Source organism: Portunus trituberculatus, chromosome 49 (genome assembly GCF_017591435.1).
Source record: "Portunus trituberculatus isolate SZX2019 chromosome 49, ASM1759143v1, whole genome shotgun sequence".
Classification (NCBI taxonomy): domain Eukaryota; kingdom Metazoa; phylum Arthropoda; class Malacostraca; order Decapoda; family Portunidae; genus Portunus; species Portunus trituberculatus.
The window spans coordinates 6,956,901-6,976,347 of record NC_059303.1 but is presented as its reverse complement, the minus strand read 5'-3'; the positions used below and the strand labels follow the sequence as shown (position 1 = coordinate 6,976,347).

At 36.5% G+C, this 19,447-nt stretch overlaps 1 protein-coding gene across 1 annotated transcript in view; it reads left to right on the top strand.

The window, feature by feature from the left end:
• Positions 1-19,447, top strand: part of LOC123499369 (DNA-dependent protein kinase catalytic subunit-like) — a 68,260-nt gene that overhangs the window by 43,163 nt on the left and 5,650 nt on the right. Inside the window, exons 30-46 of the mRNA XM_045247282.1 lie at positions 10,800-10,983; positions 11,068-11,624; positions 11,737-11,881; positions 12,027-12,251; positions 12,848-12,996; positions 13,441-13,617; positions 14,021-14,130; positions 14,320-14,446; positions 14,598-14,747; positions 15,532-15,705; positions 15,797-15,915; positions 16,211-16,389; positions 16,679-16,868; positions 17,182-17,307; positions 17,660-17,740; positions 18,260-18,414; positions 19,151-19,243. Coding sequence (XP_045103217.1) covers positions 10,800-10,983; positions 11,068-11,624; positions 11,737-11,881; positions 12,027-12,251; positions 12,848-12,996; positions 13,441-13,617; positions 14,021-14,130; positions 14,320-14,446; positions 14,598-14,747; positions 15,532-15,705; positions 15,797-15,915; positions 16,211-16,389; positions 16,679-16,868; positions 17,182-17,307; positions 17,660-17,740; positions 18,260-18,414; positions 19,151-19,243 — 2,941 coding nt within the window. The remainder of the gene's footprint in view (positions 1-10,799; positions 10,984-11,067; positions 11,625-11,736; positions 11,882-12,026; positions 12,252-12,847; positions 12,997-13,440; positions 13,618-14,020; positions 14,131-14,319; positions 14,447-14,597; positions 14,748-15,531; positions 15,706-15,796; positions 15,916-16,210; positions 16,390-16,678; positions 16,869-17,181; positions 17,308-17,659; positions 17,741-18,259; positions 18,415-19,150; positions 19,244-19,447) is intronic.

Here is a 19,447-nt window from a genome sequence, read left to right as displayed (position 1 = left end):
TGGGGTATCAGGATGGATTTTAAGAGAATGCAGGAGCAATTGGCAGAAAAAGTTTGTGAAGTAATTGATGCCTCATTAAGGGAAGGTGTAGTGCCCCAAGACTGGAAAAGAGCTAACATTGTCCCAATCTATAAATCAGGTAACAAGAGAGACCCATTGAACTATAGACCAGTGTCACTTACAAGTGTGGTAGCTAAGATGTGTGAGAGGGTGGTGAAGACTAGATGGACAGACTTCTTGGAGAAAATGACATACTTTGTGAGTGTCAATTTGGTTTTAGGAAAGGGCGTTCATGCACGACAAACCTGATATGTTACTATTCGAGGGTGATAGATGTAATACAGGAAAGAGATGGTTGGGCTGATGGAATATATCTGGATTTAAAAAAGGCCTTTGATAAGGTACCACACCAGAGACTGATCTGGAAACTTGAAATGGTAGGAGGAGTGCATGGCAGTTTACTAAAATGGATGGAAGACTTTTGGTAGGAAGAGAAATGAGAACAATAATTAAGGACAGACCATCAGAATGGGGATTGGTGGAGAGTGGAGTTCCACAGGGATCAGTGTTGGCACCAGTAATGTTCGCAGTCTACATAAATGACATGGTGGATGGGGTGTCCAGTTATGTGAGCCTATTTGCAGACGATGCAAAATTGTTAAGAAAAGTGAGATGTGACAAAGATTGCGAACTACTCCAGGAAGACTTGGACAGAATATGGAAATGGAGCTGTACATGGCAAATGGAGTTCAACACGACAAAATGCAAGAAAATAGAGTTTGGCAAGAGTGAAAGAAGAATCAGGAGTATGTACAAGATAGGAAATGAAGACATAAAACCAGTCATGAAGAAAAGACCTTGGGGTGACAATTACCAATGACCTATCGCCAGAGAGACATATAAACAAAATAATTGGAGAAGTATTGAACTTATTGAGGAACATAAGAGTGGCGTCAGATATCTAGATGAAGAAATGATGAAGAAAATAATTACTGCAATGATAAGACCGAGGCTTGAATATGCAACAATACAGTGGGCTCCGAACTTAAAGAAACACATAAGGAAACTAGAGAAAGTACAGAGGGCTGCAACGAAAATGGTGCCTGACTTAAGAGATTTGACTTATGAAGACAGACTGAAAAGAATGCAACTTCCAACCCTGGAAAACAGAAGAGAAAGGGGAGACCTGATAGCAATATACAGAGTGATGATTGGCATGGAAAAATGGATAGGGAAGATCTGTGTATGTGGAATGGAAGAATGTCGAGAGGGCATGGGAAAAACTAAAATGGCCACTTATAGGAGAGATGTGAAAAATATAGCTTCCTCATAGAAGGGTGGAAGCATGGAATAGTTTAGACGTGGAAGTGGTCAACGCAAGGAATATTCATGATTTTAAGAAAAGCTGGACATTAATAGATATGGAGACGGGACAACACGAGCATAGCTCTTTTCCGTATGTTACAATTAGGTAAATACAATTAGGTAACACACACACACACACACACACACACACACACACACAGTAACAACAAAGGACTGGTAACACACACACCATATAGTCATGTTAACTGTTGATTAGCAAAATAATGTCCAGTGAAGGTAAATATAAACTGTAGCCTGCGTTTGAGCCATCAGCTGGTTTGTTTACGTCTGCGCAACATGGCGGCCGTGAACTCGAAAGAGGAATCAGACTTCACAGGGTTTCAAGGAATAATGGAGAAGAGCGCTTATGTGAAGAAAATTCTGGAGTTAGAAGGTAAAATTGAAAACTGTTTGAAAAGTATGAGGGCCTGGAAACGAGTTATGACAATGTAAAAGAGACTGTGCCGATATGAAGAAGGAAAATGCAGCACTGAAAGAGGAAGTTAAGCTAATTAAAGTGAATTGCGAAAATGTGGAGAATCTCTAGGAAAAGTGATGGAGAAGCAGGCTGAATGGAAAAAGTCAGGAAGTGGAAAGAAAGGAGGTAAATTACAAAGTTGCAAGTCTGGAAAAGGAAATCAAAGAGTCAGGGGAGAAAACTTTGGGCCTTGTTGAAATTATAGATCAACAGATCATAGAAGAGAAGATAGCTGAGAAAGTGGTGAAGGTTATTAAGTCAAATGAGACATTGGTGAGGGAAACTGTAGACAAAAAGAGATGTGTGGTGATATTTGGTGTGGAGGAGGATAAGACACCGAGTAAAATGGAGAGAGAGAAAACATAAAAAGGTGATAAATAATATCATTAATGTGGTGCAAGAGGAGGAAAAGACCTAGTACAAGAAATAGAGGACTTCCATAGAATTGGAAAGTTCACAAGAGAAGGTATGAGGCCAATAAGAATCAAACTTAAGTCACAAAAGGATGTAGATGAATTGGTGGAGAAGTCATGGAGGCTAGCCCAGCAGGAAACAACAAGGAAGATTTGGTTGAGAAGAGATCTCGGTGAAAAGGAAAGAGAAATGTTAAATGAGTTGAGAAAGGAGGCTTTGAAAAAAATGAAGAGAGGACAGAAGAAGAGAAGAAAGAGTTTTTCTGGAGAATCTTGGATATGAGACTGAGGAAGTGGTTCATAACCCAGAAAAGTACAGCAAGAAAGGACTAAAGAAACTTACATATGAGCGAAATGTAATGTATTCCAACATAAATGGAGTGATATCGGGATTTTAGAACTCAACGATTACTTGAGGGACAAGAACCCAGATATTGTGGGTCTTACTGAAACAAAACTGAGAGAGGGAGAAGACCTGATGAAGGTTGGAGAAGGAAATATAACGTTTGGAAAAGAAATAGAGTAGGTAAGATGGGAGGAGGAGTGATGTTGCTGGTTAAAAAGATATAAAGGTGGATCAAGTGAAAAAGGTATGGGAAAGGCAGAAGTGCTAAAGATCAGAGCAGAAACTAATGAAGGAAAAAGAGGCACTACATAGTGGTGTACGTACCACCTAAGACAAATGCATGGTCAGTACAGGAATATGAAGAAATGATAAGTGATACAGGAACATGTCTGGAAGAAATGTTGGGTGGCTGTGAACGAACTATAATGATGGGAGATTTTAATTGTAAAGAGGTGTGTTGGGAGGACTGGTCAATGGAAGGATCAGAGACAACATGGGGAAATACACTATTGACACTGGCAATGGAAAATGTGTTAACTCAGTGGGTCAAAGAAGATACTAGGTTTGGAGGAGAGGGAGCATCGTCAAGACTGGACTTGGTCTTTAGTACAGAGCCAATGGTCATTGAGGAGATGAGGGTGGAGTGCCCTTTAGCAAAGAGTGATCATGCAGTTTTGGAGTTCAAGGTGATAGACGAAGAGAAATCTAGAAGAAATGAAGAATATAAAGTGGGAAGATGGAATTATGCCAAGACAGATTTTGGAAACCTAAAGAAATTCTTTCAAGAGACAAATTGATGAAATTCAAGAGTGCTAAGGAGCAAATGAAAAGTGGAAGGAATTTATAAAAATATACAAAGAAGGTGAGAAAAATTTGTACCAATAAGACAACATAGAGAAGTTGGAAAGCAGGACTGGTTTAACGATAGATGTGAAAAGGCTAGAACAAGAAAAGAGGATGCATGGAAGAGGTGGAGAAGGAAAAGACGGATTAAGCAGTGGAAAGTTACAAAAGAGCAAGAAATGAATATGTGTTGATTAGAAGAGAAGAAAGAAAGAAACAAGAAAAGGATATAATTGATAAATGTAAAGACCAACCAAGGCTTTTTTACAGACATGTGAACAACAACATCAAAAATAGAGAAAGTATTGAAAGTTTAGAAGTAAATGGAGTATACAGTGAAGATCCCAGGAAATGGCAGAGGCTATGAATGGATGCTTTCGGAAGGTATTCACAAAGGAGACTGCTTTTGACAAACCACTGGTAATGGAACAGAAAGGGATTATGAAGGAGTTTCAAGTAACGGTGGAGGAGATCAAGAACATGATGGGGAGTTTAGAAGTGAGAAAAGCTGTGGGACCTGATGGGGTATCAGGATGGATTTTAAGAGAATGCAGGAGCAATTGGCAGAAAAAGTTTGTGAAGTAATTGATGCCTCATTAAGGGAAGGTGTAGTGCCCCAAGACTGGAAAAGAGCTAACATTGTCCCAATCTATAAATCAGGTAACAAGAGAGACCCATTGAACTATAGACCAGTGTCACTTACAAGTGTGGTAGCTAAGATGTGTGAGAGGGTGGTGAAGACTAGATGGACAGACTTCTTGGAGAAAATGACATACTTTGTGAGTGTCAATTTGGTTTTAGGAAAGGGCGTTCATGCACGACAAACCTGATATGTTACTATTCGAGGGTGATAGATGTAATACAGGAAAGAGATGGTTGGGCTGATGGAATATATCTGGATTTAAAAAAGGCCTTTGATAAGGTACCACACCAGAGACTGATCTGGAAACTTGAAATGGTAGGAGGAGTGCATGGCAGTTTACTAAAATGGATGGAAGACTTTTGGTAGGAAGAGAAATGAGAACAATAATTAAGGACAGACCATCAGAATGGGGATTGGTGGAGAGTGGAGTTCCACAGGGATCAGTGTTGGCACCAGTAATGTTCGCAGTCTACATAAATGACATGGTGGATGGGGTGTCCAGTTATGTGAGCCTATTTGCAGACGATGCAAAATTGTTAAGAAAAGTGAGATGTGACAAAGATTGCGAACTACTCCAGGAAGACTTGGACAGAATATGGAAATGGAGCTGTACATGGCAAATGGAGTTCAACACGACAAAATGCAAGAAAATAGAGTTTGGCAAGAGTGAAAGAAGAATCAGGAGTATGTACAAGATAGGAAATGAAGACATAAAACCAGTCATGAAGAAAAGACCTTGGGGTGACAATTACCAATGACCTATCGCCAGAGAGACATATAAACAAAATAATTGGAGAAGTATTGAACTTATTGAGGAACATAAGAGTGGCGTTCAGATATCTAGATGAAGAAATGATGAAGAAAATAATTACTGCAATGATAAGACCGAGGCTTGAATATGCAACAATACAGTGGGCTCCGAACTTAAAGAAACACATAAGGAAACTAGAGAAAGTACAGAGGGCTGCAACGAAAATGGTGCCTGACTTAAGAGATTTGACTTATGAAGACAGACTGAAAAGAATGCAACTTCCAACCCTGGAAAACAGAAGAGAAAGGGGAGACCTGATAGCAATATACAGAGTGATGATTGGCATGGAAAAATGGATAGGGAAGATCTGTGTATGTGGAATGGAAGAATGTCGAGAGGGCATGGGAAAAACTAAAATGGCCACTTATAGGAGAGATGTGAAAAATATAGCTTCCTCATAGAAGGGTGGAAGCATGGAATAGTTTAGACGTGGAAGTGGTCAACGCAAGGAATATTCATGATTTTAAGAAAAGCTGGACATTAATAGATATGGAGACGGGACAACACGAGCATAGCGTATGTTACAATTAGGTAAACAATTAGGTAAATACAATTACACACAACACACACACACACACACACACACACACACACACACACACACACACACACACACACACACACACAATCATCTATAATTCTACAGTTACCAAGAGTAACCAAGGTGGAAAGGAGCTGGTAATGTTTGTCCCGTCTCCATATAGTCATGTTAACTGTTGATTAGCAAAATAATGTCCAGTGAAGGTAAATATAAACTGTAGCCTGCGTTTGAGCCATCAGCTGGTTTGTTTACGTCTGCGCAACATGGCGGCCGTGAACTCGAAAGAGGAATCAGACTTCACAGGGTTTCAAGGAATAATGGAGAAGAGCGCTTATGTGAAGAAAATTCTGGAGTTAGAAGGTAAAATTGAAAACTGTTTGAAAAGTATGAGGGCCTGGAAACGAGTTATGACAATGTAAAAAGAGACTGTGCCGATATGAAGAAGGAAAATGCAGCACTGAAAGAGGAAGTTAAGCTAATTAAAGTGAATTGCGAAAATGTGGAGAATCTCTAGGAAAAGTGATGGAGAAGCAGGCTGAATGGAAAAAGTCAGGAAGTGGAAAGAAAGGAGGTAAATTACAAAGTTGCAAGTCTGGAAAAGGAAATCAAAGAGTCAGGGGAGAAAACTTTGGGCCTTGTTGAAATTATAGATCAACAGATCATAGAAGAGAAGATAGCTGAGAAAGTGGTGAAGGTTATTAAGTCAAATGAGACATTGGTGAGGGAAACTGTAGACAAAAAGAGATGTGTGGTGATATTTGGTGTGGAGGAGGATAAGACACCGAGTAAAATGGAGAGAGAGAAAACATAAAAAGGTGATAAATAATATCATTAATGTGGTGCAAGAGGAGGAAAAGACCTAGTACAAGAAATAGAGGACTTCCATAGAATTGGAAAGTTCACAAGAGAAGGTATGAGGCCAATAAGAATCAAACTTAAGTCACAAAAGGATGTAGATGAATTGGTGGAGAAGTCATGGAGGCTAGCCCAGCAGGAAACAACAAGGAAGATTTGGTTGAGAAGAGATCTCGGTGAAAAGGAAAGAGAAATGTTAAATGAGTTGAGAAAGGAGGCTTTGAAAAAAATGAAGAGAGGACAGAAGAGAGAAGAAAGAGTTTTTCTGGAGAATCTTGGATATGAGACTGAGGAAGTGGTTCATAACCCAGAAAAGTACAGCAAGAAAGGACTAAAGAAACTTACATATGAGCGAAATGTAATGTATTCCAACATAAATGGAGTGATATCGGGATTTTAGAACTCAACGATTACTTGAGGGACAAGAACCCAGATATTGTGGGTCTTACTGAAACAAAACTGAGAGAGGGAGAAGACCTGATGAAGGTTGGAGAAGGGAAATATAATGTTTGGAAAAGAAATAGAGTAGGTAAGATGGGAGGAGGAGTGATGTTGCTGGTTAAAAAAGATATAAAGGTGGATCAAGTGAAAAAGGTATGGGAAAGGCAGAAGTGCTAAAGATCAGAGCAGAAACTAATGAAGGAAAAAAGAGGCACTACATAGTGGTGTACGTACCACCTAAGACAAATGCATGGTCAGTACAGGAATATGAAGAAATGATAAGTGATACAGGAACATGTCTGGAAGAAATGTTGGGTGGCTGTGAACGAACTATAATGATGGGAGATTTTAATTGTAAAGAGGTGTGTTGGGAGGACTGGTCAATGGAAGGATCAGAGACAACATGGGGAAATACACTATTGACACTGGCAATGGAAAATGTGTTAACTCAGTGGGTCAAAGAAGATACTAGGTTTGGAGGAGAGGGAGCATCGTCAAGACTGGACTTGGTCTTTAGTACAGAGCCAATGGTCATTGAGGAGATGAGGGTGGAGTGCCCTTTAGCAAAGAGTGATCATGCAGTTTTGGAGTTCAAGGTGATAGACGAAGAGAAATCTAGAAGAAATGAAGAATATAAAGTGGGAAGATGGAATTATGCCAAGACAGATTTTGGAAACCTAAAGAAATTCTTTCAAGAGACAAATTGATGAAATTCAAGAGTGCTAAGGAGCAAATGAAAAGTGGAAGGAATTTATAAAAATATACAAAGAAGGTGAGAAAAATTTGTACCAATAAGACAACATAGAGAAGTTGGAAAGCAGGACTGGTTTAACGATAGATGTGAAAAGGCTAGAACAAGAAAAGAGGATGCATGGAAGAGGTGGAGAAGGAAAAGACGGATTAAGCAGTGGAAAGTTACAAAAGAGCAAGAAATGAATATGTGTTGATTAGAAGAGAAGAAAGAAAGAAACAAGAAAAGGATATAATTGATAAATGTAAAGACCAACCAAGGCTTTTTACAGACATGTGAACAACAACATCAAAAATAGAGAAAGTATTGAAAGTTTAGAAGTAAATGGAGTATGCAGTGAAGATCCCAGGAAATGGCAGAGGCTATGAATGGATGCTTTCGGAAGGTATTCACAAAGGAGACTGCTTTTGACAAACCACTGGTAATGGAACAGAAAGGGATTATGAAGGAGTTTCAAGTAACTGTGGAGGAGATCAAGAACATGATGGGGAGTTTAGAAGTGAGAAAAGCTGTGGGACCTGATGGGGTATCAGGATGGATTTTAAGAGAATGCAGGAGCAATTGGCAGAAAAAGTTTGTGAAGTAATTGATGCCTCATTAAGGGAAGGTGTAGTGCCCCAAGACTGGAAAAGAGCTAACATTGTCCCAATCTATAAATCAGGTAACAAGAGAGACCCATTGAACTATAGACCAGTGTCACTTACAAGTGTGGTAGCTAAGATGTGTGAGAGGGTGGTGAAGAATAGATGGACAGACTTCTTGGAGAAAATGACATACTTTGTGAGTGTCAATTTGGTTTTAGAAAGGGCGTTCATGCACGACAAACCTGATATGTTACTATTCGAGGGTGATAGATGTAATACAGGAAAGAGATGGTTGGGCTGATGGAATATATCTGGATTTAAAAAAGGCCTTTGATAAGGTACCACACCAGAGACTGATCTGGAAACTTGAAATGGTAGGAGGAGTGCATGGCAGTTTACTAAAATGGATGGAAGACTTTTGGTAGGAAGAGAAATGAGAACAATAATTAAGGACAGACCATCAGAATGGGGATTGGTGGAGAGTGGAGTTCCACAGGGATCAGTGTTGGCACCAGTAATGTTCGCAGTCTACATAAATGACATGGTGGATGGGGTGTCCAGTTATGTGAGCCTATTTGCAGACGATGCAAAATTGTTAAGAAAAGTGAGATGTGACAAAGATTGCGAACTACTCCAGGAAGACTTGGACAGAATATGGAAATGGAGCTGTACATGGCAAATGGAGTTCAACACGACAAAATGCAAGAAAATAGAGTTTGGCAAGAGTGAAAGAAGAATCAGGAGTATGTACAAGATAGGAAATGAAGACATAAAACCAGTCATGAAGAAAAGACCTTGGGGTGACAATTACCAATGACCTATCGCCAGAGAGACATATAAACAAAATAATTGGAGAAGTATTGAACTTATTGAGGAACATAAGAGTGGCGTCAGATATCTAGATGAAGAAATGATGAAGAAAATAATTACTGCAATGATAAGACCGAGGCTTGAATATGCAACAATACAGTGGGCTCCGAACTTAAAGAAACACATAAGGAAACTAGAGAAAGTACAGAGGGCTGCAACGAAAATGGTGCCTGACTTAAGAGATTTGACTTATGAAGACAGACTGAAAAGAATGCAACTTCCAACCCTGGAAAACAGAAGAGAAAGGGGAGACCTGATAGCAATATACAGAGTGATGATTGGCATGGAAAAATGGATAGGGAAGATCTGTGTATGTGGAATGGAAGAATGTCGAGAGGGCATGGGAAAAACTAAAATGGCCACTTATAGGAGAGATGTGAAAAATATAGCTTCCTCATAGAAGGGTGGAAGCATGGAATAGTTTAGACGTGGAAGTGGTCAACGCAAGGAATATTCATGATTTTAAGAAAAGCTGGACATTAATAGATATGGAGACGGGACAACACGAGCATAGCTCTTTTCCGTATGTTACAATTAGGTAAATACAATTAGGTAAATACACACACACACACACACACACACACACACACAATATATATATATATATATATATATATATATATATATATATACACACACACACACACACACACACACACACACACACACACACACACACACACACACACACACACACACACACACACACACACACACACACACACACACACACACACACACACACACACACACACACACACACACACACACACACACACACACACACACACACACACACACACACACACACACACACACACACACACACACACACACACACAGGAATCTATAAGATGGGAGATGGAGTAGAACTGGAGAAAGTAAAAAGGAAAAGGACTTAGGAGTGACGATGGAAGAAAACAATCAACTGGTAAGCCATATTGATAGAATTTTTAGAGACATAATTTGCTAAGGAATATTGGAGTAGCATTTCACTACATGGACAAAGAAATGATGAAGAAATTGATAAGTACTATAATAAGACCCAGATTGGAATATGCAGGAGTAGTGTGGACCCCTCATAAAAAGAAACACATAAGAAAGTTGGAGAGACTACAAAAAAATGGCTACAAGAATGGTTCCAGAATTTGTAGGGATGACATATGAGGAGAGCCTAAAGGCTATGGATCTGCCAACCCTGGAACAAAGAAGAGAGAGAGGAGATCTGATACAAGTTTATAAATAGATCAACGGAATGGGCCAAGTGGATAATGAGAAACTGATCCTGAGAGAAGAATATGACATTTGAAGCACAAGACCGCATAGTAAAAAGCTGAGAAAAGGAAGATGTCTGAGAGATGTTAAAAAATATAGTTTCCCACAAAGATGTATTGAGACGTGGAACAGTTTAGATGAAGAAGTAGTGTCTGCAACAAGTGTGTATACTTTCAAAGTAAGATTGGATAAGTGTAGATATGGAGACTGGACCAAACGAGCATAAAGCCCAGGCCCTGTAAAACTACAAATAGGTAAATACACACACACACACACACACACGCAAACAAACAAATAAAGAAACACACATGTGTATGTGAGTTTTGCATTTGTTTTGTATCTACTAATAATTTGTAAGACGTGTATGTATTCACATATCTCTCTGTGTAGTTTTCTCTTTCAAAAACAGTCATCTGTGTTCTTTTATTTTGTTTAGATTTTTTCTTTTTTCTTTTTATAACAGAATTGTATGAGATAAATTAAAAGTAAGTTTGATGATGATATAGCATCTGATAATGTAAAAAAGCAAAACATTAATAAGTGATAGATATTAACTGAATTATGTATCTATTATATTTTCCAGATATAACATCATGGAGAAGGTTCTGATTCCTTTGCTGCAACTTTCTGATTTGACAGCAATAGTCTCCTTTTGCATAGATGTTATCAAACCAGTAATGGCAGGGATGTCGCTCACGATTCAAGGAAGGAATGAAGAACAGCAGAAACTGTTGGTCACTAAAATTGGAAGCTTCAAGATTCTGCAAGTAAGTGCATAGTATTTCACATTGTAGATATATAACTTGTTTGCAGAATTGCGTAAATTTATTCTGTTAACCTTTTTTCTACAGGTATTATTTTCTCGTCTCCCTCGGGAAAGAATCTTCAATCCTGGCTCAGAGATTAATGCTGCATATCAACCCAGTGATACATCAGGAAAAGAGCTGACTAAAGATGTTTTGCGACAGTCATCAAAAGTTTCCAAAGGAGAACTCAGACATGATCAGACTCAGGCAGAATTTCGGAGGCGCTGTGCTTGTGCAGCATACAACACTCTTATAGCTGTTCTAGTTTGTGTCAAAGATGATTTAAAATTCTATACCAGCCTCTTATTTAGTGCAAGTCCTACTAAAGGGGAAGCTATTTGGGAATGTCTCATTGACTGCAACAAGAATTTACAGTTTGATATTGAGATAAATTTGAATCCTGGAAGCAAGAGAAGATTTGTTGCTGTACGGAAGAACTTGAAAGAAACCAATCAAAGTTCTGGTAAGGGTGCTGCAGGAACAGTTCAGTATTTGGCCTCCCACTATCTTGATGACAGCAGTTTGCGGGAAGACCTCAGCCAGTTTGACTTCAGCAATTCTGTCGTCTTATCCATGTCACAGAGAGAAGATAATCAGTACAGGTAAGCAGTAATTGAATTGTCTTTGGGAATTCTATGTGCAACAAGATTTTTTTTGGACAAATAAACAAGAATGATAAGAGTAGACCACTTTATGTATTTAATACTTCTGCAGAATTGATGCATCCAATGATGAAACTGGTGAACTGTTGGTGATGAATTTTGAACAGAGTGACTACAATGAGCATGAAGTTATGGCCAACCTTACAGCAGCCATATACCATATGGTGGATGCTAAAATTATGGTGCTGCACAAAGAGGTATAATCCTGAATTTTATCTTTTTTTACATTTTAAATTACTTATGAAATTCTAATTTGTGTAAAGTTCTTGAGTATATTTTTATAACAAATGGATTAAAGGACACAAGTTACATATGATAATTAAAACGCTATTTCTTGTACAGGATTCTATTCCATCGGCTGCTGAGGTCCCTCCTTGGATGACAATTATACGGTCAAAGCTAGAGAGCGGAGAGACACACAGAAATGTGAAATTGTTTTTACTTCGCTTGATGATGAACACCTCTAAAGTGTTTGCTCCTTATGCAGTTCACTTTATTAACCCAGTTCTCACTTGTTTGGTTGATGGAACTACTGGTGACAGAATAAATTATTTCTTCTCTGATCTGGTAGGTAGTTTACAAACATATGTGGTGAATGGTTTCTATAATTTGGTGATTATTTGTATGAAATGTTATGTTATTTGGAAAATTATATGATGTTAACAAATATTAACCACTTGTAAGTCTTGAACTACAGTGTGCAAGAAAAAGCTGTTAAACTTACAGTACAGTTGCAGTGCTGTGTTCTGAAACTTTATTGCATTTATAATCTAAGCTTTTCTTAAACTTAAACTAGATATTCATTTTGGTTCATTTACACATAATGGATCTTAAATGGAGGTTATTTTGCTGAAAGTTACATTTATTATCTAGATATATGAAACTCATTGTGTTGCATGTTATTAAGATGACTTTCTGTAATCCAGGATGATAATGCTCTTTTTAAAATGCCTCCCACATCTTCCCTCCACCACCTATTTCTTGTTTACTGTGTAATTCTGTCTGAAATAGATGATTTTTTTTTTACCTTATATACTTATGATTCCTTGTTTCTATTCTTGTATAATGTTCTTTTTGTTAGTGATTTTTTACTTTATAGATTTCCATAGAGAACAAAGATATCTTAAAATTTCTTAATATTATTTGATAAGTCTTTCTTTTAGATTGTGATGGTGATGGGATGGGGCAAGAAAGCAGGATCCCAAGATAGCACCATGGGAAGAAATATGGTTTCGAGAGTCCTTCGCTTCCTGTGCAGCAACACACCACACAACAGAGCAGATATCTTCAGATACAACATAGATGCTGTTAAGTTAGTATTTCAGTATTTGTTTTGTGAGGTATTTTTTATGAGGTTTACTGTAGGAGGTCATGGATTTATTGTTGTTTACTGACAGGTTCAGATAATTTTAATTTAAATAAAATATAGTTTAGTTACAACTTTTTACAGTAAAAGTGATTGCTTGTAAAATTGATGATATCTTTGTAAGTGATTGATGAGATAGTTACTGGATAGGAAATAATAAATCACAGCTGATTACTTTTAATAGAAATAATCAGGTAATGTTCGTATGACTATAAAAGACCAGTAGATTTATCTATCTGTTTATTTATTAGTATTCAATAATGTCTTATTTGTTTGTTATTTTTATATTTGTTTTTATTTTGTTTTTATTTATTTATTTATCTTTTTATTCTTATTGTTTTTATTCTTATTTCAATGTTTAAATACTGATCATTTTACCATGATTTTCAGGTCAGTGGTAGAGTGTTGGAGAGCAGTGTTAACAGTTCCCTATACAATTATTTATTCTTTAATGGAAGTGAGTGATGGAAGAAATAAGGAGCAAGAAGCTGGGTTAAACCTTTTAGGCATCATGCTTGCTAATGGTTTGGCTCCCTACACTGAAGGTTCTGTGGCTGAGAAAACAAAGTAAGTCTACTGTAATTTATTCATGTATAATGACTTATTATTGTTGATTTTGTTCATTGATAAATTAATTTGTTCAGGTGTGTATTCATTAATGTAAGTTCTGTTTAATGAAGAAAGCTATTGGTAAAATCCTGAATAACATTTGATTTGTCTTATAGTTTCATGTTGAATTTCATTGATGATATGAAATGGATATGATGAAACACCTCAGGTCATGATATAGGTAATGGAGTTCTGAATGTGTTAAATTGGAAATAAAACTTTTGTTGATGTAAGATAGTTCCAAGGAAGTTCTTTTGAATAATGAAAAGTTTTTGATTCTGTACAAAGAAATGTTAGTGAAGTTTGATTTAAGCAGAGAATATGCACCATTGAAATTATCAATGGTTTAAATCTATTTCAGGTGTGAAAAGATATTATTGAAACTGCTTGAGGCTCACTATGCCAGTGTGTATGGTGCTGCAGCTGAAGTGGTGGGCCTTGTGTTGAAGTTTCAGAACTCCCAAAGTGAAGGTGAGAGTATCTTTCATTTACATAAATTATGTAAGAATATTCATACCTGTTAGGAAGGGGAATTTGTCTTTTATTTGGTAAATAGTATACAAAGTAGCTTCTGAAAGTAACTTTTATTTATTTATTTTTTTATGTAGAATAATTGTGATTATGAAATTACTAAGAACAATTTCATCTTTTCTTCCACAGATTGTGGTGAAGCTTCATTTGAAGAAAATGTCACAAGGAAAGTATTGGAAATTATGCATTCAAAGCAAGGACAAGGCATTACAGTAATTTACAAAATACACTTGCATTTTCCAGCAATCTTAAAAAGGTTTGTTTTATTCATATGGAAAATTACATTTTCTTGTCATATTTCATGGCATCTTATTTCCTGACATATAAACATTATTTACTTGCTTTTAAGATATTTGCATTAGAAAATTTGCTGTCAGAAATAAAAATACTATAATTATATATTTCAGGGTAATCAACAGGCTTCTGAGTGTCTTGCCAAATTTATATGGAATATTTTGCACCAGAGTTTTGGAGTGTTTGGCATCTTACTCCTCATCCATGGAAGATATTTATTCATACCTTAAAGAGCATAATGTTCTTGGATTGCTATCAAAAAAGTAAGTTTAGATTATATTTGAGCATAATATAATAGCATTTTATTTTTAATTGATTGATACTTACAAAAACATGTATGGAATTAAAGTTTATTTAAGCATTAGATTTGAAAGATGTACATACACATATCGAGATGCATTGATACATTTACTTTAAACTGAACTACACAGATGGGTTTCCAGACACTTATCCTGTATTTATTTATTTATTTTATTGTTATTATTACTGCTTTTGACTATGTTTATGGACCAGTTCTTCTGTGGGACCTTTTATTATATCACAGTTTTGTTGGCCCATCCTACATAGAAAAAAATTTGGATTAATACCAAACTGAGAGTGACTTGTAAAGAAATAGATTTTACTCTCACTGTTAGCGATAGAAAATAGTTGGATTGTTCTCTCACTCAGAATAATGGTCTGTATCCAGTTACATGCCTAATTATTGTGGTTACTAAGTCAGATCTAGTGGCAGTAACAGATATAAAGTGAAGCATCCATTTATATTACATATATAATCACTAGGAGTGATTATATAGTCAGTAAGTATAGAGATCAAGGGTCACAGTGGCCATCTAGTCTTCCTATTATTATTGCTGTACAACCTGACATCATTAGTACTCCTATATTATATCTATTTTACATTGTCAGGCATGAAATATTATAATTTAATGTTGATTGAACTGAATGCCATTTGTTGTAAGATTTTATGAACAATTTAATATAGAATAAACTGAATATTATTTATAAATGTTTGAGATTAGTTTTCTGCATTGGCAATACCTTCAGGGAGGAATCTACTCAGCTGGTGTCCCTTGAGTTGGTCAATGCTGCACTGCCCCGTCTCAGTCCATCACAGGTGTTGTACTTTCTGCCAGGAATTATGGGATTTGCCACTCACCCAGGAGCAAAGTGTCGTGAAATGATGTATGATATTTTGTTTTGGATACATGATAACTTCAGGTAAGTGTAATAACTTATTTGTTTTTGTGTATTTCTGTCTTATACAACATGTTTATTTATATCTAATACTAATGGCTAACTACTTCTTTAGGAATAGTTCTAGCAGTGAAGGAAGCCAAATTGAAGCTAAGACAAGAGTTAGTTTGTTGCAAGCTGTCAAGGAAAAAGATGCTGCATTGCGACAAACTGTCTTGAACTTTTGGTTGGAACGTAAGTTTGATCTTGAAATTGCAAAGTGTGTGTGTGTGTGTGTGTGTGTGTGTGTGTGTGTGTGTGTGTGTGTGTGTGTGTGTGTGTATGTATGTACAGGTTATTTACATGAGATCTCTTTGCTAGAGTTAGAAACTTTAGGTTTTCTGAGAGGGAGAGGTTTTAGATTATTTTTTTCTCAGAATCAGTATAATGTGGGGAAAATAAAAGAATACAAAGTTAATGTACATTGAGTAGAACATTTTCTTTTTTTCTTTATGTGGCTTAGTAAGATTGTTCTTAAATACTTTCTCAGGTTGCCAAGACATGGCTCTGCATGATCGGGTCCTGCATATCCTAAAGATGATATACAGCCCAGAAACTGAGGACTCCTTTCTTGAACTGGCAATGTACATTATTCTGGAAGCAACAAGATACTCTGCTGACTATCAGCGAGACATTTTCCAGCATCCACTGACCCTCTGCAAATTCAGGGTCAGTCGTTTAGCATTTTTAAAAACATAGGTTGTTTTATTTCATATTTCTTGTTGCAGCTATTGTTGTAGTTGTTACTGCTATTTGATTAGGAAAAGAAAGACATCTGTAGCAGCAAACTATTCTTATACCTTTTTTTATTTCTGTGATTTCAGATTTCTTACTCATCAAACATATTTAAAAGTTAAAAGAAAATTCAGCTTGAATTCATAAATCCTGTCTGGTGATTTCTGAGGGCATCCACCTTAGACTACTAAAAGCCATACACTATAAGTTGATGTTTTCACAGGAAATGAAAGTGAGTACTGCTTGGAGAGCACGCCATGCCTCTATGATTCCACTCTTCATGGATACTCAAGCCAGCAATGACTCAAGTCTGAGAAGCTTGACCCAGAGTACTGAGGCAGAGGATGAGGTGGATGGCCCTAGAGGAGTTGCTGCAACACAGGCTAATGTCTTCTCGGCCACACAGCAAACTGGTACTGCTATTGTACTATTAAGTCATCATTTATATTTGTCATTGAAGTGGAACAGATTTAAATATACAGTGGTTCCTCAGTATATGTCTGCTTTGGAATAAGTCTAATTTGGTATGCATCCTGTTTGAATGCAAAAAAAAATTCCATTTTACCAAAGTACCACTATAATAGTAATATTTTGGAATACTTTTCTGACTAATATAAAGGAGTTTGATTAGATAGGATTGCTACTGTCATTTATCCACATTGTATATGAATAATATTTCACATTCTATTATGTTTCATGTACACTAGTAACACTTCATATCTGCAGGTGGAACATATAACTGGGTCACAGAATCTACATTTGACACTTCACTGGCTGACATGGAGTATGTAGCCACCCATGCACCAATCCATGGGTCTGCTAGTGGACCCATGTTCAATGTGGGTGCTCATGGTAAGTCTCCCCCCCTCCCCCCACCCCTCTCTCTCTCTCTCTCTCTCTCTCTCTCTCTCTCTCTCTCTCTCTCTCTCTCTCTCTCTCTCTCTCTCTCTCTCTCTCTCTCTCTCTCTCTCTCTCTCTCTCTCTCTCTCTCTCTCTCTCTCTCTCATTTTGAAGAAAAGTTTGTAAAAATTAGATTAGAACTAACACATTATGAAATACAAAAGGAAATGAGTTGGATTTGTCTCTTTCTTGTTCTTTTGGAGTATACATCATAGAAAATAAAAGATAATAACAGCATGAGCACAGTTTACACACACAGAAAATGTACACCACAGACTGTATAGAAGAAATTATAAAATTTCAGATAAAAAGAATATGAATCGTTACAAGAAACCAGGTATAGGAAACACTCGTATGCAGCCAGCAGAAACAAGTACTACAACAGGTAAGTGTATAGACATTTTGAAATTAGAAGCCTCTGATCTGATCTGATTTCTCTATTTTAGTGCAGTATATCCCTGTTCTATCAGATTTCACTGTGGTTGCTTAAGATGTGTCATCATATTTGTGAACCATTGTGGTAAGTAGTGTATGTATCATTGAAGCAGGGAGTGCCTTTAAGATTTTTTAAAAAGTATTGAAATTATGCTGATTTTTTTTTATTTTTCTAAAGATGTCCTAAATTGTATTATGATTTCCTGTTGCATATTTTCTGTTTTATAATGACAGGATGCTAAGATTTCAATTTAATTCAAATGCTTAACATACACTATTCTTGCATATAAAGCAGAGATCTATCAAATGTTGAGATAAGAAAATAAGTAATTTTGTATTTATTAATATCCATGGGAAATTTATTTGAAATATATGAAGATTTAAAATCAAAGTAGTGTATGGATCATTACACTTAGTAAAATTGTGGTGTATGTAAAATTGATACATGAACAGATTCTCTATTTTACAGATTCTGGAAACATGAAGTCAAAGTTGTTGAGGAAACGTTTCTACAAAGACCAGGATCGGGAGAAGCAAACCATTTTCTTTGCAAAACTGGAAGAACGACGAAATAAAATGAGAACAACCCTTGAAATGGAGAGGAAATTACGTAGAGAGGCACAGGTGATTGGAACGTTGCTCACTATTGTGGGATACTGAAATATTAGTACTTCGGGATGGAAATTAGTAATGATTAGTATTTCCTTAAAAAATGCACTTTATACTGTATAAAACTTTACAAAATTATAACTTTAACAGTCAGCTGCCACGTACTACCAGTCGACCACTTTGGGTACGTTATTGCAATGGCGGCGCGGCTCCGCAGTCCCGTGTCAAATCCAGATCTACTGTTATCTGTGATAGAGGCTATGAAAAAGCATATGCACATACACTATGTTTATTTTATTTATTCTACATATTTAGAATAGTACGTATAAAAGCAGTAAAACTAAAGAATGGTCATTACCAAGATTTTCATTAATTTTTCACTGGTGAAGGACCTTAAACATTTTCCAATAACTGTCCTGTACCATAATCCACAGGCTCTACTATACATATTGGTTTTATCAAGCATAATTTTAATTGAACAGTGATCCGCATTAGTTTTCTCACTTCTACATGATTCACAGGCAGTAGGCTACCAAAATTGCTCCCTTTACCCTCACAAATGAATTATTAATCAACAATGCTACAGTAAAAATCATACATACAACAGTACAGTACTTACAGTAATATGAGCAAAAATTCATATAGTAAGTTTTTGTATAGTGAAGATCACCTGTATTCCTTATTGTTATTTTTTTTTCATTCAGGTAAGTTCACTTATAGTTAATAATTTTCTTTGTTTCCTGCACATCAGGTGACAATGTACCGGCAGTATCGTGTTGGAGAGCTTCCGGATATTCAGATTCCTCATCGGGCTCTGATTGCTCCTCTCCAAGCTTTGTCACAGGTATTAAAACATATTTCATTGTATATGAATATTACACTTTTACATTAATTGAAATAATATGAAAGAGTCAGAAAATATTTGGGAAGCAGATAGTAATGTTAGTTTGTATGAGCATTTAGATAATGTGAAAGAAGCATTTATCACCTAACATAATAGAAATGAATGCCCATTATTTGAAATACTTGTGTTATTTATTTAACAATG